We start from the raw sequence: 26,472 nt of genomic DNA, 5'->3' as shown, positions 1-26,472 counted from the left end.
TCAATCTATTTTCAATGTTGAGCATTAGAATTTATGATTAGAGGTGAGGAAATGTGACAGTGCTGTTCAATATAAAGAAATACAAAGCATGAAATGAATTCATTTGTGGAGCAAAATTAAGAATTGTGATATTGTAGTGAGTAAACTTAAACTACCCTCACTGCTCACACAGTCATCACATGTTCCACTTTACTGTATATTCCTGATGCATTCAGATGTGAATCCATGTCCCAGTGTCTTCTGCAGCATTACAACCTTTTTCAAATGGAGTGTGCTGTATTCCCGTCTCTTGTAATAGTGGTCCTTGGATGATGTTTTTGCAGTATATGCAAAGCATGTGTAGGTGGAGTGTTAGCAGCGCTTTAACCGCGCTGCAGTGAAATATTAAAGTGAATTCCTCCATACAAGACTCCAATAGCCACGGGCCCTGTCTCCGTACCACTGCCGCAGATATTCCTGTCATGTTGTTTCACCGTGTCGGCTGAATCCAGTTGTATTTCTCAGATTAGGGCTAATCCAACCAGTGCTGTGCCGCTTTCTGCGTGTAATGAGTATCTGATGGGGGTAGCCCACTGGAAGAAAATGGGTGCGTTAACAAAGCTGTATTCTGCAGAGATGAGGGAATTCCAGCCAACATGCAACCGCACTGCCGGAGGAGAAACACCTACTCAGGCATCGGTCCGTATATGCCCTCTGCTTTCTGTGTGGTTGGTCAACTGAGACGAATTGCACAACAATGCAGAGTGTAATGCGGATACAAATATGAAACACTTAAATGTCATAACACACAGATCATTTAAACTGTGCACTTTGCCTTCAGTGAGATTTTTATCCGAACAAACATTTACGGTTATTTCACCGAATGGGGGGAAAATTGAACTCGCAGGTCTTAATAAGCCTTTCAGTGAAGAATGAGCGCATTTTATTAGACTCACATCAGATGACATACAGTGATGAGTCACTGTTCAAAGGTCATGCACTATTTCACAAACATGCATAATGTATTCGGTGTGTGTTTTGATCCGCCATGTTAGCTTGTGGTCTATGAATAGCTCTGTCTGTGTGCCTGTCAGTCAGCCCACCACTTTTAAAGATTTGTTTCTTTCAAAGGTCAAATGTATCTGAAAATACTCATTAATATAAATCCAACATGTTATTATTATTATTAGCAAAAATGAATTTGTTTAAAAAAAAAGAAGAAAATAAACATTTGATTTGCTCAACAGTAATATTAGGCTATCCACGATTTCTCATGCAGTCACATGAACAAGCTAACTAATGGCGACCTAGTCTGACAACTACATGTCATTGAAACATGTTAGCCAGTTTTCTATGTTGTTATTCCAAGTGTGCAGACATTCTTGGTGGGCCACGATGAATTGTTTTGTTACGTACTGAACAAAAGGACTGTCAGATACCCTCGACCTCGGAGACCACTGGAGAAATTGCAGAGCGTCAGGCTAACATGCTAATATTAGCGACGATACAGCTGCTGCTGACTTGTTTATACGTGGGACTTTAGCATGTAATTGTTGCTCAGTTTAACATGCAACAGAATTTTATCCCAAATATGTAGTTGGGAGTCCTTTTTCTGTCTCTCTGTCTGGCTCCTCTGCATGAAAACACAGAAGACTTTGGATGATGGATTTGGTACAGATACTCATCATCCAGTCCACTGAAATTGACATTACCTGCAGATTTCCACGAGTGTCAGCTGCTGGTTTCCATTTGTGTTTGTGACTGAAGTATCTCAACAACTCGAGAATGGATTGCCATGAAATTTTGTTTGCAAAACTAATGACATTCCCATCAGCCTCAGTTGTACTTTGTGTTTAGTGCTAATTAACAAATGATAGCATGCTGACACGCTAATCTAAGATGGTTTAGCTCAAAGCACTGCTATGTCAACCTCACAGAGCCCCCAGCGTGGCTGTGGAGTCTTTGTTTTAGTTTTACATAAAACAGTTTTTAACATCTCATGTTCAAAGTTAATTAAACGGAGTCCTCTCCTCTCCTCAAGGTAAATAAAAATGAGGAGTACCTACACACTCTGTCCACCCACACTTCAAAAAATGGATGTGTTATTCAAATGAAAACGCTGGAGTCGAATCACACAACATGTTTATGTAGCAGTGCAATCCATTTCACATCTGTTTATATCTGAAGTACAGCAGAATGGTGCTCCAGAGTACAATGTAAATTATACGGCATGCCAGTGAGGTTTGCATTTTATTTTTGATAACTATGAGGCAATTTTAAACCTGGAATTGAAAATGGGATTACTGATATTTACCGTCAAGCTTGTCCTACATTGTAACTTACACGTTCTAACAAGATTAAAAAAAAAAGGCTGACGGAGTAAGCTGTCCAAATAGAATGGAACAAATGTATTCAATTGCAGCGTTTTTCTTAAAGGTCAAACACCGCAGTGGATTCATGTGAACGTTGAAGGAGGATTTTAAGGGTCGGCGCAGGACAGAAATCAAATCAACCAAGCAGAAAAATACATTAACCATGTTTAGGGTAAGATGGTGAGAAGTTCTGGTCCTTCTTCCTTCAAGAATTATCCTAAAATGTCTACTCCAGTCTAGCCAAAGTAAATTTGAAGCTGTTGTTGAATCATTTGGAGTGCAGGCATGGTTTGGGGCTTTTTTTGAAAGGTTATAAGCTGAGTCGTTTTCCCAAGCTGTCAGAGGCTCTGTAAGTGCTTCTGGCATTAATCTAAAGGAGTTTGAACACACTTAAACAAACTAGTTATTTCTTTCTCTTTTTTGCAGAAATAAGCCTGAGATGACCTGCAACTGCCTTTATTATAGTCTGATATAGTGTCTTTCATGGTCCAAGTTCACTCTAACAATATTTGATTATTTTTGATAACAATATCACTGAAAATGAACACAACGCATGTTTTTCTAAGATAATGTCGTCAAAAAACTACTATATTGTGACCTCAGAATACCCCTGCATGAGATTAACGGAGGCAGAAACTCATTATAGTTCTTCATTTCCTTATTTACACTAACTTTATGAATATGAAATAGGCAAAAACAAGTGCTTAGGTGGAAAAAAAAACTATTCAAAGAGCAAAATGTATAAAATGATGTGAACTTGCATAATTTCCAAGTTAAGGGCTTTGAAATTCTATAGAGTACATATTGCTTGATTCGAAATCTCAGTGGCTAATTGATGCTTCAATCTTCTTGAGGCTCAGACTGTCAGTGGCTGCTCACTGATCACTCATTTTTCTAGGCTTTAGGGTGGGCATAAAAGCCCGTGCACCTTAATTGGATAAAAAAGACATGATAAAACCTCATGACAACTAGATGTAAATCTTTTTTCTACAAAATGAGATGTAAAAAAAAAAAGCCTGTTGTTGGACGTGTTTGCGTCTCACGGTCCATAGACATGCAGATCAGGAAGTAGAAGGTACAGAATATAATATATACAGTGATTACAAGTGTTTATTCAACCTTTTCATGGTCTCATTGCCCAGTGCATGCTGGGAGGGCTCCTCCATGACTGTCTAAAAGCAGAAACTGAATGACTGAGGGTGAAAATTGGCTCTCAGTGAACTTTGTGGAACTCTGATGGTAACGCACCTTCAGCCGTGATAATGTTTGGAAATACCTGCGGCCCTCTGGATTGTGTCCTCTTGCTCGGTTGTCAGTCACAGGCAGAGTCCTGAGATACTCCCGCAGCCTCCCTGTACGCCCTGTCCAGCTGACACACTGAACAGCTGCTGGCAGAATACAGAGGTGCAAAGGAAACATGTTATCTGGAATGACAAGGGAGATGCTGCCCATGTGTTCTGACCCCGCAAATCATCATTCAGAAGCTGGCACAGCTCAGCCGCCCAGCTCGTTTCTACGAGGAAACACTGAATTTGCTGAGTGTCTGTCAGTCAGCACATTTGTGAGATTTGTTGGCATCCTCCGTCGAGCCTAGTAATGCTGTCTCATTTGACGAGCTCCCTTAAAACACAAGTGCAAAGAGATCTTGATTACTTTTCGTTTTGGAGTTCGCAGCGCTTAATTTGTTTTCCTCCAAGTTTCTGAGTCAACATTTTCCTTTCCTTTAATTTGTAATCTGTAAATGTTAATACAGTGCATCAATTTTTGCGTGTTTGGCAGAATCAAGGGCACAAGTAGTCTCGTGAATTTGGCTTCAGATCTTATGAGGGGAAAATACACCATCCTGATTTACAGTTCGTAGCTTTTCCCACGGTTGTACAACATGCAGAGGTGACATAACCCCACATGTGACGTCAGTGGTTCGGATGTCAGACATGAAACCTGATTTGCTGCACTCACTCTGAGCGAGGTCTGGTTCAGCTGATGTAAACACTGATGTGACATAAATCACAAAAGATTTTTCTCCTGCTGTCATGTTCTGTTGGGTTTATTCACCTACCTGCTTGTAGGCTTGTCAGCTTGATCCTGTCCGAGCATTCAGCCTCTCAGATTCATCAAGTGTCTTTTAAATAATTGATCAACACAAGACACAACGTAGGATGCAGGCATCATGACTGTCCCCATTTTAGCAGCATTATTATAGCTGCTAGCATGGCAGTAGAGCAGTGCTGTCCAAAGGTCTGCTGTAAGGTTCACTTTGTATTTAACATAAATTGCTGTTCATTCTGTTTTGTTATTTGTGAGGTAAAAATGCTCTTCGAATTTATAGGATCCCGAGTTGTTGAATATTTTTCATGTGAAAAGCTCACCAAGTCAAGATCGCCATGAAATAGCAAAGTTATACAACAGATATAGAAAATACTTTTTATTTTCTTTTTTACTTTTGATATAAGAAAAGGGTCCAAAAAGGGTTGAAATAGATTTTTGGGGGATTCGATTCCTGGCACCATAAAAATCAATCAGTGTGCTTCTTGCCTTCGACTTGCCATTTTGTAGCTTTACAATAGAACACAATAGTCTTTTGCTTCTGGCAAAATGGTAACTATTAATTTTCAGTTTTGGCCCTCTAAAAGAAAAAAGGTTGGGCGTCCCTGTTGTAGACTTTGAGTGAGTGAAGGGTAGGAAAGAGGCCTAACGTAATATAGTTAGTATCATGTATATACGGGGTAGTTACTATATAAAAACAGACATGAATGGTCTTCATTAAACTTAAAGGCAGGACTGTATTCAGAGAAACAGGCTGTGCAGTAGCTCAGTGCACCTTCTGCACCTGCTTAAGATAGCAGCTGCATGTATTCAGTGTATGTTCTAGTTTCTGTTTGGCCCCATCCTTTATAAGTTGGTGATTTTGGGGCGGCAGCATCATGTTTGTGCTGTGTGTCCTCTGCCTTCTTCTCTTACTGAGCATGTGATCCCTGAACAGGACAGGTATTCCCATGTGGCTGAGACCAGCACGACCTGCGCTCCCCCCACTTTAGGAAAACAAACTGACGTCCTGCTGCTCTCTCCTCTTCTGGTATCGCTGCAGGCTCTCCTCTTTGTCAGCAGGGGAAAAAAAATTGCTCTCCACCGGGGTGCACGTACACAAACAAGTTATTTGTTATCGTCACAAAAAGTTGAGTCGTTGTTGTTACTTTGCCCAAGTGCGGCATCCTGTTCCCTCGAACCTCAAGGCTCTCAGCAGCGACTCAGTCCAAGAATATTCACCTCCTCATCTCAGTGTGAGTCCTTCTCTATCCTTTTCCCTTTATTTGCACTTTCCGATATGCGCAAAGTTAAATTTTATCGCCATGTTCCCCTTTTCAGGCAAGTGCTGCAGCCTCCCCTGTATTCCCCCCTCAGCAACAGAGCTTTAAGAATTCACTTTGTAGGCTTGTCTCTGCTGTGCAGACACACTACAGGTTCATCCCTACATCAGCGAGTTTTTATGAAAGACTCCAAAAAACAAAAAAGATCCCCCTGCTGTCTGCAGGAGAGACCCTCAAAGCTGCAAAACCCAGAGTTTCTGGGAGACGTGAGACACAGTGTTGACACCCCTGAAGCTGTCGAGTCTACATGGCTCGAAGACGTGGCGAGAGCTGAGGAGCAGCAGAGAAAAAAGGGGTGAGGGAGGACGAGCAGAAAAGCAACAGTAATGACGGCAATAACAGGCAGATGTGGGCGTTTGCAAGGCGATGCAGGAAATAAGACGGACAAACAGGGATGAGAGGTGGATTTTTACCAGTTGGATATTAATCATGTATAAATCCCGCGTTAGTATTCTGAACAGAGGTGCACGGAGCCCGCAGTGCACAAAAAACAGCTCCACTTCCCTGTTGTAATAAAGTAAATGATGCGTGACTTCATTCCAGAGCCCGATCAGGGGAGTTTACTGTAGATGACTAGTGTTTACTGTTTCACAAGCCCAAATATATGATTTCATTAGTCCTTTAGGAGAACAGGCTGTCTATTTAACCTTGACAAGCACAAAACTATTGCTGCCATTTTGAGAGTAGAATCCGATGAGCATAACGGATGAGCTGAGAAGTGTTAAATTAATGGCCGCCCTCTATTCTTCTCGGACAACACGAGCAGGAATATTATGTTTTGCAAAGGAGATTTGTGAGTTTGAGGAGGATCTGTGTCTGTTACTGTGACGCCTGCAGAATCCAAAAAGTGACTAGATTTGCTCTGACGTCTTCCTGTTTACGAAGGAGGACATTTATTAAAGTGTTTACAGAAAAGCCCATCAGGTTGTAGAAACGTAGAGGTTGAAAAATGTCCTTCGGGTAACATTTTGCAGCAGCCACCGGAAGACTTCTCTACTTGATTACAGTAACAGAATCCAGTGGCCGGCCTGTTATTCGTTTGGTATTTCTGTCACCCTCGGCCTTTCAACACACATCAGCAAACCTAACGCGTGCTGAGCTAAAGTTGAAGGCTGAGACGAGAGATGGAGAAACAATGAAATCACAGAGAGGAGGACGACTCTCAAGGATGTGAGGATGCCTAATATAGAACGGATTATAAATTCTGATGGATTCTACTGAACACCGTGCTTGATTTCAACATTTTACACAGATGATGTTTGATTTGTTTCAAATGTAGTTGTACATAACATGAATGAAGTAATGTGTGAAGTAACAATGAACTTAAAGTTAGAAAATACTTTAGTCGCTTGCAGCTTACTTAATGTTGGGTGAATTAACAATACTTCATTAATTGATGATAGTTAGAGTTAGCAAAACATCCAGTGGTTTCAAGCAATTACAGAAGTTGAAATGCCGTCTTGAACGGTGGTCTCATCATTCCACCATCCTCCCGGCATGAAAGTCAACCATGGTGACCGCCAGTTACCAAATGTACAATGCCAACATTTAATTCTAGCTTCAGAGGAAACTCAAGATGTTATTTCCCTCAAGTGATGTCACTCAAGTCAGTGTGCGTTGGATACAAATTTGAGGTTGAAAGAAATCTGGGTGTGTGGAGTTAAAAAGAAGCGAGCTCACCAGACGTGCGTGGCGCTCCTCGTCGCTGCTTCAGGCTACATTAGCTGCTACTAGCCTAACACACAAGAACCTCTGACTGAGCTGCTGGCGGTTTAGTTGCATTGTGGGTAAGTTTTTGACAAGAACTGGAATAAAAAGATGATTAATCTGGTTGTGCAGCATAAATTATGATGATTGTAATTGTGACTTTAAAAAATGAGCCGTTGTGAGTCTGACATTGGGGTCAGCAGTGCTACTGGACTCTTTCATGTGTTCTGTGCCCTCGCTATAAATTCCTTCTACCAGAAATTCTGACACTGTGACACAGAGTGGACTGGATCCCATTCTAACAAAGGCACCTCATTAAATCCTCTAAGTTATTTAACAACATATTTCCACATTGATCAGAGATACTTGGCAGCTTCAGTGATCGGTGCTGGAGTCGGAGAAATCAGAGCAGCTCCACTGTGCTTCTTATTACCAACATTATGGCGCGGGGTCATATCCCTGGTTCAGTCCTTCTTGGTGTTATTAAAACCATTTATTATGTACAAATAAAATAAAATAGTTAACACCTTGTAAGACCAAGTGTGTGATGCACTGAGCGTTTATGACCGCAGCTCATTTCCGCAGGCCCGCAGATGGCAGCAGATCGGGCTTGTTATAAATCTTTTATACTGCAGCACAGCCCCGCCGCTTGCACATTTGCATGCCCATGTTTCAGGGTATTTGTCCATTAAGAGCTGTGGCCAGTGCACTGATTTCCCCATTATTTCTAGTTGATTACCCAAGCAGTTGAATTTAGACCAAGGAGAAGTGAAGGGCACTGGGCAGCAGAGCATGGCTATGGGGAGCAGACATCCCACATGGCACCCATTTATTCAGATAGTCCCTGCTTTGCTCAGAAGATTAATGCCATCATGGATTTACTCACATTTTTACCCCTACATTGGCCATTAGTGGAATCAGCGATTTAAGCTGTCAGTGTGGGAAGAAATTTGGACCTTAACTTTGTTTGAAAGGCCAGCATGTGCTGTTTGTTTGCCTCGCTGCTGTCTGCTGGAACAGCTAATTATAAAGTCTCTGTGCTTGTCCCTGACCTCAACCTGCTCTCTGTGTCCCTGTCTCCAGTCTGCTCCCAGTTCTCCCGAGGAGTTTACGCCATCTTCGGCTTCTACGACAGGAAGTCCATGAACACGTTGACCTCCTTCTGCGGGGCGCTGCACACCTCCTTCATTACCCCCAGCTTCCCCATCGATGCTGACGTGCAGTTTGTCATCCAGATGAGGCCCGGTTTGCGGGGAGCCGTTCTCAGTCTGCTGGCCCATTACAAGTGGGAGAAGTTCGTCTACCTTTACGACACTGACAGAGGTAAGAGTGGCCCCCCTGGGAAAGTAAAACACACAATCACACACCTGATGCAAGGCTTTCAGCAGGAGACAGATGGGTAGTGCAGAACATCTCAGAGCTAGAGGAAGAAGTAATTGCCACGCCAAGCCCGTGTTATTATACAGTGTATATGATCAGTCTTTAATATGTAAATCCCTTATCCCCAATCCTCATTCTGAGAGGTCTGATACATTTTAATCTATGCCCGTAATGATCCTAAATTGCTTCACTATGTGGCTGAATGTAGCTCAGTCAATGGCTCCCGGCTTCCGGGGAATGAGTCATTCACAGGTGCTGCTGATCCGCGGTGTAGTGCAACTCTAGCCGTCTGAGCCTCTAATCCGTGCCACTCTCTGATTATCATTTAGCTCTAATTGGATTATATGACGGCAGAAACACAACAACCTGCAACTTCTGCGTGTTCTTCTCTGCCTCCTGCTCCGTTCATGTAGGCCAGCTATTTACAGACTTGTGTGTTTGTCGTCCGCCGAGGGTCAGCATCTGGAGAGCACGTCGACGTGCCAATCAGCCGACAAATATGTATGATGTGATCTCATTTGTATTTCAAAGTCTGTTGGTTTTATTCAAAGTGTGCTCGGCAGATGTAGAGGTTTTTTTTCTGTGTGCAGTCTGTGCTGTTAAATGTGCCAAATTGTTCAGGATGGTGCATTCCAAGTATTTTTAAACTGACATAGAGCATTTCTAGGACAAGAGCTCTCCTTTTTTCACTTCCCCCGCCACACTTTATATATCTCCAGTTCAGGTGGGTGTCTAAGCTAGTGCTCACTCATAAAACTGATTCCCACAGAGCCATTTTGTGCACTTTCCCAAAACTTTTAAGGCAGTTTTTCTGTAATAAATGTATACACGTCTGGCACAAAGTAAGAGCTTCTCCAAAGGATTGAGGAGTCTTTTAGCCTCTCAATGGCACCATCAGCCCTCTCAGAAGTGCTTCCTGATGTGGCTCTCAGAGCTCGGCATCACTCTCCTGGCCTCTTTCACCTGCTGTGCAGAGGCTGACAGCCCACCATCTGTAATACTCTGCCCATTTCCACGGTGTGACATAGTGTAAACACTGTAGTTTAGGACAGAGTCCCACATGCTGCACAGCTTGTGTTTGCTGAGAGGCTAGTTATCCGTCCTATTTTGGCTGCCAGTCCCAGCCCGCTTCCCCTCCGTCAAGGCTCTGGAGCAACATAGCCAACTCTCATCCAAATGTCACTTTAATCTTCATTATAGGAAGAGGGCTCTATTTAGGTCCGGAGTGGGACTTGCGAGGGGGCCCTGCTTGTGTGAGTGACTGTTCATAGTTTGTGAGCGATATGACAGCAATATGCTGCTGAGGCATTTTACAATGACAAGTGTAATGTCTGTCCCTTAATGAGACACTTTCCACATCTGAGCAGCGCCTTTTATCAGAACAAAGGCCTCTTACAGTCAGCTTGAAATGGGAAAAATCATTAAAATGAAACAGTCGAACCCCTGCTGTACATCTCGAGGAAGTGGACTCTGTCTTTCCTTTCATCACACACCATAAGAGGAATTTTTTATTTTTTTATTTTATCATGGCCTGGAGGCATAACTACCATAAAAACTGTGTCTGTATGATGGGGTTTTGACTGTAATAGAAAATAAAATGCCCAGAGATACAACCTGATGTACCCATGCATGTAGTGCACATTTGATTTTCCAGCGTGCGCTCCAAACTAGTAATTGTATTGACATCAAATAGGCGCAGCTTCACTTTCATGTTGCTGATGCCTCCCTCTGACAGCAGCGCTGCGCTGATTTAAGCTGTTTTAACTGACATATTCATGATGATCATGAAATAACGAGTTTCACGCAGCTGCTTTCAACAGAATGGGAGTCTGTTACCGTTTCATGCGGCCCACTTCTCATTAGAAGAATTGATTGTTTGACAAACATAACTGATACAAACAGGGAAAAAAGTGAAGAAGGCCACGCGGATCCAAGAGAAGCAGAACAATGAGAAACACGCCTTCACACACACGGGTCATTAAAGACATGTTTATCTGCTGCAGTGCAACATCACATATTTATCCTCTGTACTGCCTCTGAAATGTCCTCATTAAGCATGCTAATGGCTGCTGGCAGAAAAGACCTCCTGGACTGGAGAACATCTGGGCATTACCAGCTGGCCACCGAGAGCAGGGCCTCACTAGGTCTGTCTTATTTACTTAAGTTATAACAAATTACACATAATGCTTTCATATTATACAAGGGGCATCATGACAGATATAAAGTCGTTATTGTGCAACTATCCTTTTGACAGTTACAAAATCATCTTGATATATAACGAATACTACAGCAGAATTAAACAGTACAGTTTTTTGTTGTTTTTTTTTTTATCTGGAAGAAACTAGAAATCGAGTCTGAGAGTTGTACTCACCGTCTCTGTGCCCTGAGCTGGCCAATCAAAAACGATCTCAAGAGAAACTTCTGGTGGAAGGTTCAAATTGAGAAACATTTCTACAAGACATTTTGGTCTCAAGAGAGAAAATCACTTCCCCTAATGTTTGTCTTGAGGGTGATGATGTTGAGGAACTCTAGTTTCACTGAAGAAATCTTTACAAAATTACAGTGTTCGTCCTTTTAATACTTGAGGAGTCTGTGGTGTCGTATTACAGTTTGAATCTTTATCTTGATTTAGTTATTCTGACAAAGGCAGCAAAGCAGTATTATGTATCAATGTGCTGAGTATCAAACTTAAGAAGCAACCTGAGTATTGTTAAGCACTTAAATCCTATAACTCAAAATTAAGGTAAAGACTAATAAAACAGTAAAATACAACAGCAAAATGTACTAAAAGTATTATAATATATGTATTCTAATGTTGTAGCTTGTTGAGGTGGAAGGCTGGAGAGTTGAAAGCGACACCATTACTTTTAAAATACAATACACAGGACACAGAAAACAAACAGCAATTCAGCGCTTCCAGTAGTTGTCACTTTGAGCCTTACTCGGTCTGATATGATCATTAAAGGGTAACGTTTGAAATTTTACACATTAAAGTGTGTTTACAGGTCTTAGGGAGGAGTACTGCGTATATTAAAAAAGTAGAACAAAGCCTTTTGTGGCTCCAGAGGAAGCTGCACGTAATCTGATAAATGTCTTCAGTGATGTCACTCAGTTGCATCGGGGGTAATGTAGGCACTGGGTTTTTAAGAAAGAAATATGTATAGAAGAAAAGAAGGTGACATCTCTGGTTTTGCCACATTTATTTTGATCTTTTGTTTTTTTTAAACTGTCCATGATAAGCCCAACAGTGTTAAAGGAGTACAATAGGAGGGTTGCTTTTCAAAATCTGGCACCTACTTTACCCACAATGCAGCTGAGCTTTCTCCAGAGCCACAAAAGGCTTTGAAGTGCTTTTATCACATATACAGTGGGAAAGAAAATGGGGGAGCTTCCCTTTAACTTATGGTGGCTAATGTTAGCCAATGTTAGCTAACATTAGATGGATATGTTTTAGCATTTACTGTCACTTGTGTTCAACTAAAGCAGCAAACTGTAGTCCATGTTTAATTTGATAATAACACAATCATAGATCATGGAAAAATTGTAATTCGTACATTAATCCTAGAATGCAAGTAAATACCAATACCTCAAAAATGATATTTAAGTAGAGGGTTAGGGTAAGTAAGTGCATTAACTTGTGTGTGAGCTCTTCCTGCGTAACTGTATAACGTAGTCCTCCTGATTCATGAACTCTACATATTGCGAAATAGATCTTTAATACCTTTTCGTCGCCATCAAAATGAAGGACTACCTTCCAACAACCCGTCCTGCAGATTTTTTTCCTGCATTCTCCTTCCCCTCTGACAAATGGGGATGGTCGGCGCGGCGGAGAATTTGCATTCGGCGTGCGGTCGCACTGCCCTGCTGCTGAATGTCTGGTCGGGTTTCGTCTCCGCAAGGAAACGTCTGATTAATTGCACGCTGCTAAAGAGCTGCACTCAGCAGTCAGGCACACGGGCTCATTAACAGAGAGTGGGAGAGGGGGAGAGAGAGAGAGAGAGAGAGAGAGCCAATGGCACAAAGCAGCTGCTCCACTCTGTGAACACCTCGCTGCACCTTTACTCCCAGATGGACACATATCAATAGGCCTTGACCCCCCCTCTCTGCGGGTAAACACTGTTTTCCTCCCCGGCTCTAATATTGGGACTGTGGCAGAGATTTATCAATCACGCTCTTCTGCTTCAAGAGGACTGTTCAGTGACTCCATTGTGCCTCACGGAGAACAGAGAAAGAGCAAAAGGAGAGCGTAACTGGGATACACATGTAACAGAATAGCCAAGTGGTGACTGAAAGGTGCTTTTCTGTGAGACAGGCTTCAAAGGACTGTGAAAAAAAAAAAAAAAGAAATGGAGATGCAGGCGAGAAAAACACAGCGCTGCCAATGCAAAAAAAGAAAATCCTCCAAGGTTATTTTCAAATTTAGTAAAGTTTTCGTTTGTTTTCTTCTGGAAAATATATTCATATGACGCTGTGTTTTTGAGAATCCTCTCCGACTCCGAGTTGAAAGAATTCAAGATTCTCCGTGGGCATCAGATTGCCTTGGAACGGAGTGTGTTCAGAAAGGCAGTTTACATGCTGCAAGCGTGTGAGTGTGTGTGTGTGTGTGTGTGTGTGTGTGTGTGTGTGTGTGTTTGTGTATGCTGTGCAGTGACGTCATCTGTGAAAACCTCAAAGGGCGGTGTGCATTGAGTGAGAAGATACAGCTGAGGCGTTCGCTGTCTCTGAGTTGTTTTTTCTGCATGAACCAAAACCTCCTCTGTTATCCGGCGCTCACTCCGCTCTGCCAGACGCCCAAAATGGCACCAACTGATCCATGCACGTCCACGCATGCAGAGGCAGCGCGGCTTTAAAACGACATCAAACGACATGTATGCTGCAGACTTCTCTGCTCCACACCGAGCACATTGTATCTACAATATCACACGTGAATTATCAATGCAGAATAACCAACGTTTTTCGACTCAAATGAACACAGTCCCTCGTTAGGGTACATTCTCGCTTTTCCAACATTAAGACACATCTTCTGCCTTGAACAGATTGGCTGACAGGCTTGCGTTGCAGAGAATTTAACACACTGTTGTAGCCAGAGAAGACATTACATAACTTTATAAAACAGTTGCATCATTTTGCAAATCTTTGTTCTGCGCTTAAAGAGCTGAGTTGCAACGCTTGGCCTCATTACAGACAGTCTTTACTCTCGGCATCTGTGTGAAACGAGCTGAAGCGTATGGGAACAAAGTCGTAACCGAACAACTCTAGGATGCGCACATTGCTAATCTGGCAAGAAAGGACAGTAAATGTACATTTAGACATTTTCAGGCGCAACTTTTCTCAGGCTGTTTGCTGACTTCAGTGCAGAGATGATTGTTTCAGGACCTTGGACAGTTCCTACACCCCTGCCGTCAGCACTGTGAGCTGCATCATCCTTCATGTATTCTTCCGCCCTTGCTGTATTTTTTTATACTTTTCTGAAGTTATCACAAAGTTGAGTCACTAACTTGAAGGATACACTTGAATAAACGACTAGAGAAACATATGAAGATACACAGTGTGAGAGACTGAACTCACTGAACAGACAGTTTGATGAGAATGAAAGCGATGTGAATCTATGGGAGACTTTGCAAGGATGTGTTACAAAGCCCTCATCTCCATCATCATTATCCTTTGGGAAACTCAGTGTTACTCCTTTCAGTATACAGTACAATGGGCCCAGCGCAGGCAGATCAAGGTTGCCCGATACGTGACTAAAAGCCAGAAAATCAACTGAGAATTTGGTAATTCAATATCAAATCATCATCCGCTTACAGCAAATCGCTACACAGTCCGATTAAGTGGACAAACCTCTGCTGTTTGAGGGACCTCGCCATGAATCTGACAGCAACTCTCCCTTCAGATACACATTCAAGATGATTATATTCAAGATGATTATATGAAGTCAACAGCAGCAGCAGCTACAAACCGTGTTGGCATCAGTGTACTGATCAGCGTCAGGTTACAACATCTCCGTCGTACATCTACATGAAAACCAGTGGATGGTTACCAACCACACGCCAATGAACGAGCTGATAACTATACAGTGTGAATAGTGGACTTGGTGAAAAACTGAATTAAAGCCACTGAGGCGTTCGCTGGTTTCAGAATGAAGTCAGATTGCATGTAAGCTCATGAGAAAATGACCCTACTTTTCAGTTTACCAATGAGTTTATGTTCTGAATCTCTTGCTCAAAGTCTTCTCCAACTCAGCACGATGTTCATTTTGAACATTATGGCCCAATTTAGAGTATAATAGACGATAAAGCAGGGGGCGGTTTAGGGCGCAGACACCTTGTGATTGAAAACTTGCTCCCACATTTTTTCTCCGCCAACCTCTCGTCCAAGAATGGTCACTGCTGGCTCATAAAAACCCAAGCTGGCAACAGTCATTAAACTAAACTGAGGCTTCAAAATGGGAGTCCACAAACCAACAGGTGATGTCACTGTGGGTTAACTGTGGGCTTACAATGAGCCAATTATTATGAAGTATAAACAGAATGCCCTCCGTTCATTACTCAGACAGTCCTGTTACAGTTGTCTACATTATGTTAATGGTTGACAAGTGTAATATGTTGTTATGTTAAAGTCTACTTACACAGACATTAACATAGTTTTTAATTTTCCTATCTGTCCATCCCGGCCAAAAGCAGCTTTCCCACACTTATCCTGACGTGTGGTCATGAGTATGCAGTGTAATGATCTGCAGCCGTATATCGAACACCTCTTGATATTTGCTCGAGGCTGGGGTTGTCAGAATTAAAGACCTTAGAAGGAGCTGGGGATTTTTGTGGACATTGATTAACAGACAGAAAGAGAGAGCTGGAAAAACAAGTGTATCTGACGAGGAAATAAAAGCTCAGCTCCGTTTTACCGTTTTGTTAATGGTACAAAAAGCAGCCTGGGCCAACCTACTGCAGCTTCACTTCTCATTTGGAGTAACAACCACCTTTTTTAATGAATGCTCCCGCTTGCTTGTGTTTGTTTGGGAGGCATTAAAATGGATTTGAGACCTGAGACATCTTTGTTGTCAATAAGCAGCGTGAAGCTCGGTCAATTATATCTGTTACTCTTAACAATATACAATCAATGCTCAGCCTTTACACTCATAATGCTGCCACTTAGAAGAATTGGAACTCAAGACACTGGGTAATTTCGGTCATTGATTATCTAATCATGATCTCAATCTGCCATCCGCTTATCCTGCTCTCAATTTTAAGCGTCTTGTTCGCTCCTGTCGACTCAAGGGGAACACGAGGGCGAGCGGTTTCGGGAGCAGGAGGGTTTATCCCGGCTAAAGAAAAAATCACCCTCCCTCCAGCTCAGCGTGGTCGTCTCAGCTGCTCACAGAGGAAGAAAGAGATAGCCAAATATTCAAATGAAAGGAAACGGAAAATGAAGGAGACGAAGAGTGAGGGAAGGAACAGAGGAGTCAGCAAAGCATTTGTGCCTCGACTGCGTCAGAAAAACAGCAAATGGCACAGAAGGCCAAGCACTGTCAGACGTGCTGTCAGATGCGGCGAATGTTTTTCATGAAACCGGAGCCCCCTCCCCTCCTTCTTCTGGAGGATCCGGCTTGTCATATCTAATCCGCTCTAACCATACCACTTTACACGGCGGAATAACAAACCAGGTGACTAATCGAGCGCCCCTCCGCTTCGTAGCCGCTGCTCGGTTTCTGACTCGGCTATCGTCTCTCTTCTGTGTTACTCAAACGTCTCTCATCTATTTCAGGACGCCAGCTCTCAGGATAACACAAGGCCATTACAACAGTAGTCTTTATGCATTATGAAAGAGATTGATGTGATGTGCGCTTCTCTGTTTGCCCAAGAGAAAGCACCATTTTTATTTGCTTAAGCGATGGGAGGCTGTTTTTGTTTTTTGTTTTTTGTTTTTTGGTCTTTTTTTGGAGAGCTGAAAAAGAACAGGCAGTTTGTGCAGCTCTCACTGATGGGCAAGTGCCAGCCTGCTCTATTTCTCTGTATGTGGTTGAAATGCAAATATCTGTGCTTATGTGTATTTTTTTTTTCTCTCTCTCTCCGTTTCTCTCTCCGTCGTTGTTTATATAGATTTCTTCAGAATGTGAATCATCTTTAAGTGCCGCAAAAGTGCACAAATTACCTGATGGAAAAAAAAAAAAAACTTTCATAAGAGGTGAAAGGAAACAGGCGGAGAAATGCTCCAACAATCTGTTAGCGACTTTGCAGCTGTCATTAGATGAGGAATAATCTGTTTGATTAACTCTGATCAGGGATTTGGCAGGAGTGGGTGGTGTGGGGGAGCAGGGCTCTCTGCAGTTCAGCTAATTTGGAACCGGGAGCTGTTATCTGCATTGGTCTGCATTGGGAGTAGGCGTTGTTAGGCTAATTGTACTCAAAAGTGTCCTTTACTGTCATTTGGCAGCTTTAATCCTTTTTTATTTCACCGGCTCTGTAGGCATTGCCCACTGAAAACAGTCATTGTGGAGCCACGTATACGCTTTGAGATTTTTGGTGGAGATTTCTCTGAAGTAGGTTCACAGGCTTTGTCTGAGTCCCCCCCCCGACCCCCTTTGGTGTTGCCGCACTCAGCTTTGGGCATCCCATGACAACGGCACGGTTCAGATGCCTGCAAGAGAATTTTAAAGAGGTCACCTTCTCCGGAGAGGGGGGAGGGACGACTGAGTCACAGTTGAGACTGCACACCACGCTCGGCCGTCATGTGAGCCGCTGCCCAAGATGGACAAGAAGAAACAGGCGGCCAGGTGCCAGCAGAGCCTCGCTCGGTCGCTCTTTCTTCCAGCTCTGTCTGTCGCCGGGGAGATAAATCCCTCGGAGGATGCCATTGTTCTACATTTGATCAAATATTTCTCCTTCAGGATTAAAAAATGATAAGCCTCAGCAAACAGATAATGAAGTAATTTGTGAGAGAAAAAACAACGATAATCACCCATTTAGAAGATGCTTTATTCCAGCGCGCTTATACACGACTGTGAGTGACCTACAATATTATTTTGGGTTCAAAGCTGGACCCAATAGCCAAATAGTGCCAAGCTCTATAAAAACCCAATCCTCTGAGCTGCAAAGAACTCCATATCAGAGGAGTACATACTGATCTCCTGGGCAGTGCTGTGTGGGCTACTAAGCTCATATATTCAAGAGAATCCCACATGCAGGCCAACTCCGCTTTGTGCCGTTCTCTCTAACAATTGCTGTAATCTTTAGGCGTTTCTTTGGGTTCATTTTGTGGACAAACTTCAAAGCAAAGTGTGTTTAACACTTTTTTTTTTGCGCTTGTAGACTTGAGCATCAATGCAGAATGGAACATAAATTCCGTTTTTTTTTCTGCTTGTGGTAGCTTAAAAGGAAAACAGCATTTGAAACAGCAAAATGTATGTTGTTCTGTACAAATTAGGCTGAATATTTTCACCCCCTTCTTGCGCTCAAAACCGTCCCGCTCATTTGCATGAAATTAAAACATTTTAACTATTGTCAGCGTGTCGCAGGTCCGGTTCATGTCAGCACTTATCTCTTCAGAGGACAAGTTGTCCTCTGTTCTGTCTCTCTGAGAAGCAGCCACCAAAACTGATTTCAGTTGTGAGCTGATGAAAGGCCAAGCTGTCTCGTTGAGTGCTGGTGCAGAATGAACCGCAGAGGAATCACATGTCGCAAACACTCAAAGCTTTTCTTTCCCTTTTTGTTCTCTGCCTACAGATAGTGTGTGTTTCTCTGTCGTTACTTCTGACTTAAGAAACATCACATTAGATTTGTCATTTCATTTAAAGTACCTCCTGAATAAGCACATCCCGGCTTTTTCACGTGAAACAACCTCTTTTTATTCTTCAGTTTCTTTTCGTTTTGGTACTTTGGGGCAGCAGAAAACAGGCTGTAAACACACGTCAACATTTTATCAACTTTACCGCAAATATGGGGAACTTGTTAGCAAACAGTTACCATTTAAACATCCAGCAGCTACCAAACAGCATTAGCATTTATTTGTGAGTCACATTCCCTGCCAACTGGTGAATGCAAGTCCAACTTTTAGCTCTATTTGCAGTGACCACTAACTTTCTGAAGTGGAATTTCTGGCTCATTAGCAGCTAAACGGACTGCTATGATTTGCTAGCGAGTTGATTTGTTCGGTGCTGAACGTGTAGAGCAGAGTGGACTTTTAGAGCTTTTTCCACTGAAAACAGATACCTGTTGTGACACTGATGAGAGCTGAGAGTGAACCACAACAGAAGAATTGTGGAAAATGCTGAAATGTTCTGTAGAGCTGAGTTGGGTGATGATTCTCTGTGGGCTCATAGATAGAGACCCCTTTCACGTAGAAGGGGATCAATTGTTGATATCGATCACAGCCACTAGAAAGTAACATTCATTGATAGCCACAGAGAGCCGCTTGAAAAAAGTCAGCAATTTTTCATCATCTTGAAGTAAATGGATTTTTGGTAAATGCCTAAAATAAAGTCTGCTCTGAACACAAGTTTAGGAGATTTTCACATTTTCTTCTAGTACAGAAAATACAGCAAGTTAAAACTTCATGCTGGAATTAAAGTGTTCATGACAAGCAGTTAAATGAGATGACAGAGGTTGTCAAGCGAGATCATCTCGAACATCGAGACTCATCCTCTACACTCTCTCGCTTGTAAATTGATCAGTTTTATAGCTAAGTGTTTGCAGTATAGTGTAGGAGGAAGCTTAGTGGTGGTGATTTTGAAGTCATGCAGCTGTGGTGTATTGTGTTTATAGCCTAATGTTAGCTTTTCTTTTTACCTCTGGCAATGGCATTTACGCTTCAAACATCATCAAAGTGGCGTTCGTCTGTAAGAATAAATTTGCTGAACAAACGTGTGCTGAAGAAAAAAAAGCATCCAACTGAACAATCCCATAGGCTCTTTGACGAGGAAACCAGGGCGATGCTAACTTCTGGGTTAGCCTACATTAAAAAATGTGTCATCCCTTCTCTTTGGATAAATGACACTTACTTGTCTGATGTATTAAGCGAACAGATATCACACATTTCCACATAAAGCAGACACACGGCATCATTTGGCGCCCGCCAGCTTCTGAGAGGAAAACACTCGGATCTTTAGGTTCAACTTTCTTCCCTAGATAACGTAAGTGATGCTGCGTACACACTGGATTATGTTGTACAGGTGCAGGCTGTGAAACTGAAACTGAGCTAAAGGAAGATCAAAACTCTGCAGAGCTGCAGAGCATTTTGTAGTTTCTACCTTAATCGGATCTCTTTCCTGGGACATTAGGGCAGTTTCTCATAAAATATTTTACTTGTGTGTGTGAGAATTTATATGATTGCCGGGCTATTTATAGCCCTGTGCCAATATGCTCCTGATTTTGAATATGTATTATTTTTCAGGAGGGTGCTGAATAATTGACTCTGTAAAATGCCCTTGACGGTTGCCCTGCCTGCTGGCTGTTGTAAACGTACCATCTGTTTACAAAGTCAACCAAAACTCCGGGACCAAAAGACGTTGTCATTTGTGCACCGACTGATAAATCGCAGCGGTGTTAATATTCACCAGGAGACTCCGGGTGTCCTCTCACATTTGCATTGTGGTTATTGGAGTTCCAGTCGATTAGAATGTCACTTTCAGACAACTTCCTTTGGCTCAGGACGTTCAAACTTCAGCTTTTTTTTATTCCCACATATGTGATATCGTGAGCACGCTGAATAGCTTGACATCGACAGCCTCATACAAATGTTTGAATCCAAAATATCCGGCTTAGTTCAGCGACAGAAAAGGAACGAAAATAAAACTCTAAAGGGAATCGTTTGTAAATCCCCTCCAAATCCTTTTTCTTTAAGCAGCTACTAACATGTCTCAAAATGTCATGCATATCCCAGCTTATGGTGTTCACTACTTTGTGTCAGAACACTGGGAGGAGAGCTGACACTCAGCGCCTGCCTTTTTTCATTTCCTCCTCTGCCACCAGAGATCTACTGTGCTGGATTCTTGTTTTGATATCTCCCAGCTGATATATATAAAAAAACAAAAAACAAAAACATGTTTCTGCCTGCTTGACCAGATAAAGTCTGGATGATGACAGAGTCAGATCCTGGCTCGGGTCAGCTCAGCAGCTTCTTATCTAGATTCCGACTCCTCGCAGTGCACTCAGACAGGACGGCCGCTTTAATACCCCTTTGAATTCCTTAACCTCCTCAAGAATCCGACATGTGGACACATCTCGTCTGCCTCTTTAGACTTCTGAGTGGCTAATGTGGCGGCGCCCAGCGAGAGCCACTTGTCTTTAAAGGCCATACCTGATCTGAGTGCTGTCTGCCGAGCGCTTCACTGTGAAGGTCACCAGCAGGGGGGGCGGAGGGTGGACATGTCAGCTGAGTCACTGTGCTCCGAATACTTAGGAGCTGGATTGGGGACATGTCAGCTCACATGTCCATTAGTAACGGTCACCAGTGTTTTTTTCTTTTTAAAACAAGGCTCATGAAACGATGCACATTAGTCACAAGCGGAGGTCAGCGCTGTCTGACACGAGGAGTGTCATCTGTTTATCCTGGGTTATTTACACACGAATGATCAGGACACATCCTGTTTTTCATCCACATTAGGATAAGCTGTCTTTGTGAAATCAGGGAGATTACTTATCTGTACATGGAAACTATTATATCATAGTGGTTCCCATTTTAAACCGGTTTTACACATTGAGGTCTGTTCACAGGTTTTGGTGAGTACTACTGCTCGTGTGAAAGAAGTTATATAGACCAAAGCGTCGTCATGCCATCTGTGAGGGAGAACGCTCATTCTTCAGTGTGGAATCAGGGTTAACTCCTTTTATGTGACCATAGATATGAATTATAAGGGGATTATCATCATAATTCATGTTTCCGTCCTACTGTTTTGATGTAAATGTTGAATTTCCAAAATTGAAGAATTGAACATTTTCTTTTCATTTAAATTATGCAGAATAAGAAACCAGGAAGAGCCACATTAATAACCGAGGACGTCTCGCTGAGATTTGAGGCACATACGATATGTGAATATTTAACCAAATGCTATAGACAGATTACTGATAGCTCGCTCGAGGCTGCTGGAGTACAACTGTCGTTCTCTGACTAAACCTCAGACTCCCCTCATCACTTGGCCAAAAACACACAGCCTAATGCTACCTGGCCATTTGATCAGCTGCTGTATGTATAATAGTGTTGTCATGTTACTGGAATTTTCTAATTTCAGTGCAACACAGTGAAAAATAGCAGTTGTTCATCCTAAAGTTGCTGTATAATACTTGTGTGTCGTGTAAATGGTAAATTAATCCTGTGCAGTTAAAATTGTAAATATTAGTGGATGGTAGATAGATGTTATGAAGATATAAAGGTTTATTTGATATGATAAAAATTTGAACACACTCACAAATATTATCCAAACGTCACACGCCAGATTGCATTGACAAAATGTTTGGTGTTCTATCCGTCAAGAGAGGAGCGGTGGAGTGAAGTGCCCTTATGTACTGGTCTCATTTATAAAGCCTTTTGTGACTCCAGAAGTTGTGCGAAAGAAGTGTGTACAGTGTAGCTTCTAGTAGAGAAACACTTCAGATCCCCTCCAGGCAAGTTTAAGACATTTAAAAAATACTCTGCTCTGAATAATGATTTGGGTCCAATCTGATTATGATACATACACAATCTATATAAGAACATATTGTTCAGTCTCTCTTGTGTGTGTGTACGTGTGTTGTTGCTGTAAGAGTAAACTAGCTTCCACACTCGCTATGGCATCACAACATCACGTTCACGCACACACTCCTTAGAGTGAGCACAGGGAAACTTTCCCCTCTTCTGCAAATTAATGTGAAAACAGTCTTCTAGTAAAGGTCGAGCAAGTCGAGAAACAAAAACACAAAACACATGCTGTGGCGGAGGCGTGCTCTTTTAAAATTCAGCTCTAATAGCATTAAAAATTTAATAATTCAAGGAATGAGGGATTAATATTAAAACGGCGTGTTGAGCGGACCGAGGGGCTCGATGAGACTGTATAACACCCAGAGCGTCACAAATAATGCATGCGTAAGTTGTGCATCCGGCCAAAAACTCAGTGTAAAGTATTGATGGGCATTTTTCACATATCTGCACAGCCTAATAAAGCAGACATGCGGGAGGTGATATAACAGCCTCAGCAGCCGTGATAATAAAGTGCAGCCTGGTCTGTGCTGCAGGGATGTTATGCATCACTTGACTGTGATACAGAGTGAGAACCAGTTTACATTCAGCATGTTGTTCCAGTAGAGAGGCTGCGTGGCTGACTTGTATTTACATAAACACATTTTTACACCGGCGTATTCAGCAGCTGTAATAATACCCATTATTCTATGGAATCAGCAGTTTGTTTTGTTTTTTTTATCTGCTCAGAGAGAGAAGAGGGTAACACAGCATGTGATGCCGCTTTCGCCTGTTTAGTCCAGTCAGCTGTAGTGTGTCGGCTGCGTCCTCTCTGTCCGTTAGTTATGACCCCAGTACAGCTTGTAATGAGCCCTTGCCACCATGCATTTCCACCTCCACGCAACATATTCTGTGCACTGTTCTCCGGATAATGGAAATATGTAAATTTCCGATGTAGGCTGTCATTAGCTGTCTCGAGAGCTGTTATTTATTCTGCTGTTTTACTGTTATAAATATATTTTCTGCATGATAAGATGTTACCTTCTCAAGGGTCACCGCTCCCTTCTACATGATGCGCTTTTTAATGGCTGCAGTTCATCCCGGTTTATACTTATAAGTTTTATCTCACGGCCTCAATATACAATGAGCTGGAAGTAAGTAAATGGAGCCACTTGAGGGTTTTATTTCTGCTCTTTAAAACAAGCATTTTATTCTTGTGAGGAACATTTGAAAGCGCCGCTCTGCGAAATACAGTACAGCAAAAACGCGTCTTTGAATATACGACATTACCTCAAGTGACAGTCAAAAAAACAAACAAACAACGGCAGTTTAACGTCTGCCGTTTCAGCACAGAGACAGATTGACGCTCGACAAGAGATTGATCACTTATAAAAGCCTCGTGCCTGTGGCAGTGACCCAGTTTCTGTCACTGCAGGTCAATCATCCGAACACTGTGTTTATAGCACCTGTTCCCCACAAGAATAAAAGTGATCTAAATGTAGATGCATACCCACTTTATGTCAACAACTTGTATGAAATACAATATGCGTTTCAATACAGGTCTGTTACTCATCAGCTCAATTAAGTGTCAGTTTATGGGAATTACATGCAGGTAAACTGGTTAATACTTTCTATGAAACCCATGTTTAAAATGCATAATAAGGTATCACGAACATCCTAGTAATGTTTTTAATGTGCCTATAGTGCCATGTACAAGTACTTCATAAAATACATTTTACAGTGTTTTGTGTGTTGTTCACCTTCATTTCCCTTTAAACTCCACCGGCTGTACATCCAAATTTGCCACCCAGTAGCTGAAAACATCACTGTTCATTATGTTTGGAAAGCATCAGGTTAATGGAATAAAAAAACGTAGGGTTCTTGCTTGAAACAATAAGGTCAGCAGAAACAAAGGTTTACGAAAACACAGCACGATTGAAGGTGCACAACATGTTGTTTCTGAAGGGAAACTGATGGGCTGAAAGCTGTTCTTGTTCAATTTCCAGCCAAAACTCTTGTTTGTTTTCCCTGAGGGGATGTTTAAAAAAAGGTACCACCAATGACTTCCCTCACCTCAAACAAATATAACAACAAGCGTTCTGGTTCTTTTTTGTTCTCAGCGAGAGTCACTGTTGTCTCTGAATTAGAAACAGTGTTTGTGGCGCGTCATGACTGCTGACCACGTCTCCTTTAACCCCCTTAATAAACTGTCAGTGGAGCGATCCAAATTCCTGCGGATTTACCGTTGGCTTTTCAGTGTCGCCGCTCAGCCGGGTTACTGTTAGCTCAGCTCCTTCCTTTCATATCTGCCTCAGCTACCGATTCATCCCGTGACACAGTGAGCTCCGCAAAGTAAACTCACCATTGACTTGTGTCGCTTGTGCTCGCTGAACTGCCTCTTTAGCACTCCAATTCACAGCATCTGAAGGAGAAGGTGCCGCGCGTCTTATTGTTGTGTCTCTTGTGCTAAGTTGAGCCTTAAATGTACACGTTTGATGTCCTCAGTGAGGCGGGGAAGAGATAAGTGAGGCGGCCTCCTGCGACACACTGCTACGGCAGCATGGGACACTCAGCCTTTTCCCCTGTTGATAGTTGCTCTATTGTGCTCTGCGACTGCTCTATCTTTTTAATGGGTGCTACAGCTTGAACTTTATCTTTTTTGGGGCATATCAGCCTCTCTGTGGACTCTTGTTCTGCTTTGTCCGTCAAATTACCATCTTCCTGAACTTTTGCCAGGCTTCTCTCTCATAGTAACTCTTAAAATTTAACCCTGCAAAAATGTTTAAAGTTCAATTTTGAGGAACTTTTACTCTTACCACCTTCACCACAATTCACAATACACAAGTTCCCTTTGATTAATGATATAAAATATAATAACAAATCAATTTTTTAGGCTAAAAATAAAACTTTTTGGACCCTGTGTGAGTGTTGAAATGGTAAAATTCAAGTATGATAAAAAAGATATAAAAATGTGTGATAATAATAATCATAATGCTACTACAACCACTAATGAGCCATTCTGCATGATGAAGGGTTTTACTTTTTGTACTTTATAGGTGCAACATTTTAGAATTGACCACTTGTTTCTAATTCAAGACAAATATGGGGCAGCATATCGCTTGAGTAACCGCTAACTGCTGCTAACTGTATCTGCTGCTAGCTAGTTAGCTCAGTTAGTGATGCAGCTAGCGGTCTGGATCAGGAGCTTTGAGCACCACTGAAGTGTTGGTGCACAGAAGCTCTGGGCTAGCTGGTTAGCATGCTAACTTTATATGTATATATATCAATGTACATATCGTTGCAGCACAGTGCATAGACATCAGAACTGTTACTTTCCTCACATTCACTTTTAATTGTATTTATTAATTAAATGTTTTCAACTAAAATCCTTACATACTGCAGCCCAGTGCCATATTCAGCAGAAGTAAAAAATATCATCACAGTGACTTTGGTATAAGTCACCCATATGAATAGTACTTGAAGTATCTGATATCAAATGTACTTAAGTTTAAAGAGTACAAGTAAAACTAAAGTAAACATTTATTACCGTGTATCTATGAGATGGGTTGATAGGATCAGCCTGGCTGATTTTTGGATCCTGTGTTCAGCATTTTTCTGATTATCAGAGTCTGTGATTTTATCTGATTGCTGGTGAAATATGTTTATTTAAAATCTCTAATTTGGCTCTGATGCAGAATGCAATAATGAATCTAGTGAAGTAAAAAGTGAAATATTTTCCTTAAAATGTTGTCGAGAGAAAGTACAAACATGTGGTATTACACTGTGGTCTTCCTACTGAAGTATATGTACTGTGAATAGGTACGTTGTGAGAACGTGTTCCATGTCACTTGGTTCTGCACCTTCTTTACCTGCTGTAGACATTTTCTGTCTCTATTTATTCTGCATAATTACTCTAAACTTTCATAACCTGCAGGTGTGTTCATACCAGAGCATTTGATTGTTCAGATAAACACTTCACCAGTGCGTCACTCGTTTGTTAATAGTCATAATACAAAGCT

General features: G+C 42.0%; 1 protein-coding gene across 9 annotated transcripts in view; it reads left to right on the top strand.

Annotated features, from left to right (window-relative positions):
* The window catches only part of LOC119030977 (glutamate receptor 3-like), a 93,081-nt gene that overhangs the window by 23,185 nt on the left and 43,424 nt on the right, over positions 1-26,472 (top strand). For all 9 annotated transcript variants that reach the window (XR_005078482.1, XR_005078483.1, XM_037119010.1 and 6 more), the window contains one exon: positions 8,510-8,749. Coding sequence is in view for 7 of the 9 variants with exons in the window: in XM_037119010.1 (XP_036974905.1) it covers positions 8,510-8,749 (240 nt within the window). In the remaining 2 variants the exon portion in view is untranslated. The remainder of the gene's footprint in view (positions 1-8,509; positions 8,750-26,472) is intronic.

Source organism: Acanthopagrus latus, chromosome 13, assembly GCF_904848185.1.
Source record: "Acanthopagrus latus isolate v.2019 chromosome 13, fAcaLat1.1, whole genome shotgun sequence".
In the NCBI taxonomy this organism is placed as follows: domain Eukaryota; kingdom Metazoa; phylum Chordata; class Actinopteri; order Spariformes; family Sparidae; genus Acanthopagrus; species Acanthopagrus latus.
This window is presented reverse-complemented; position numbering and strand designations above follow the sequence as displayed.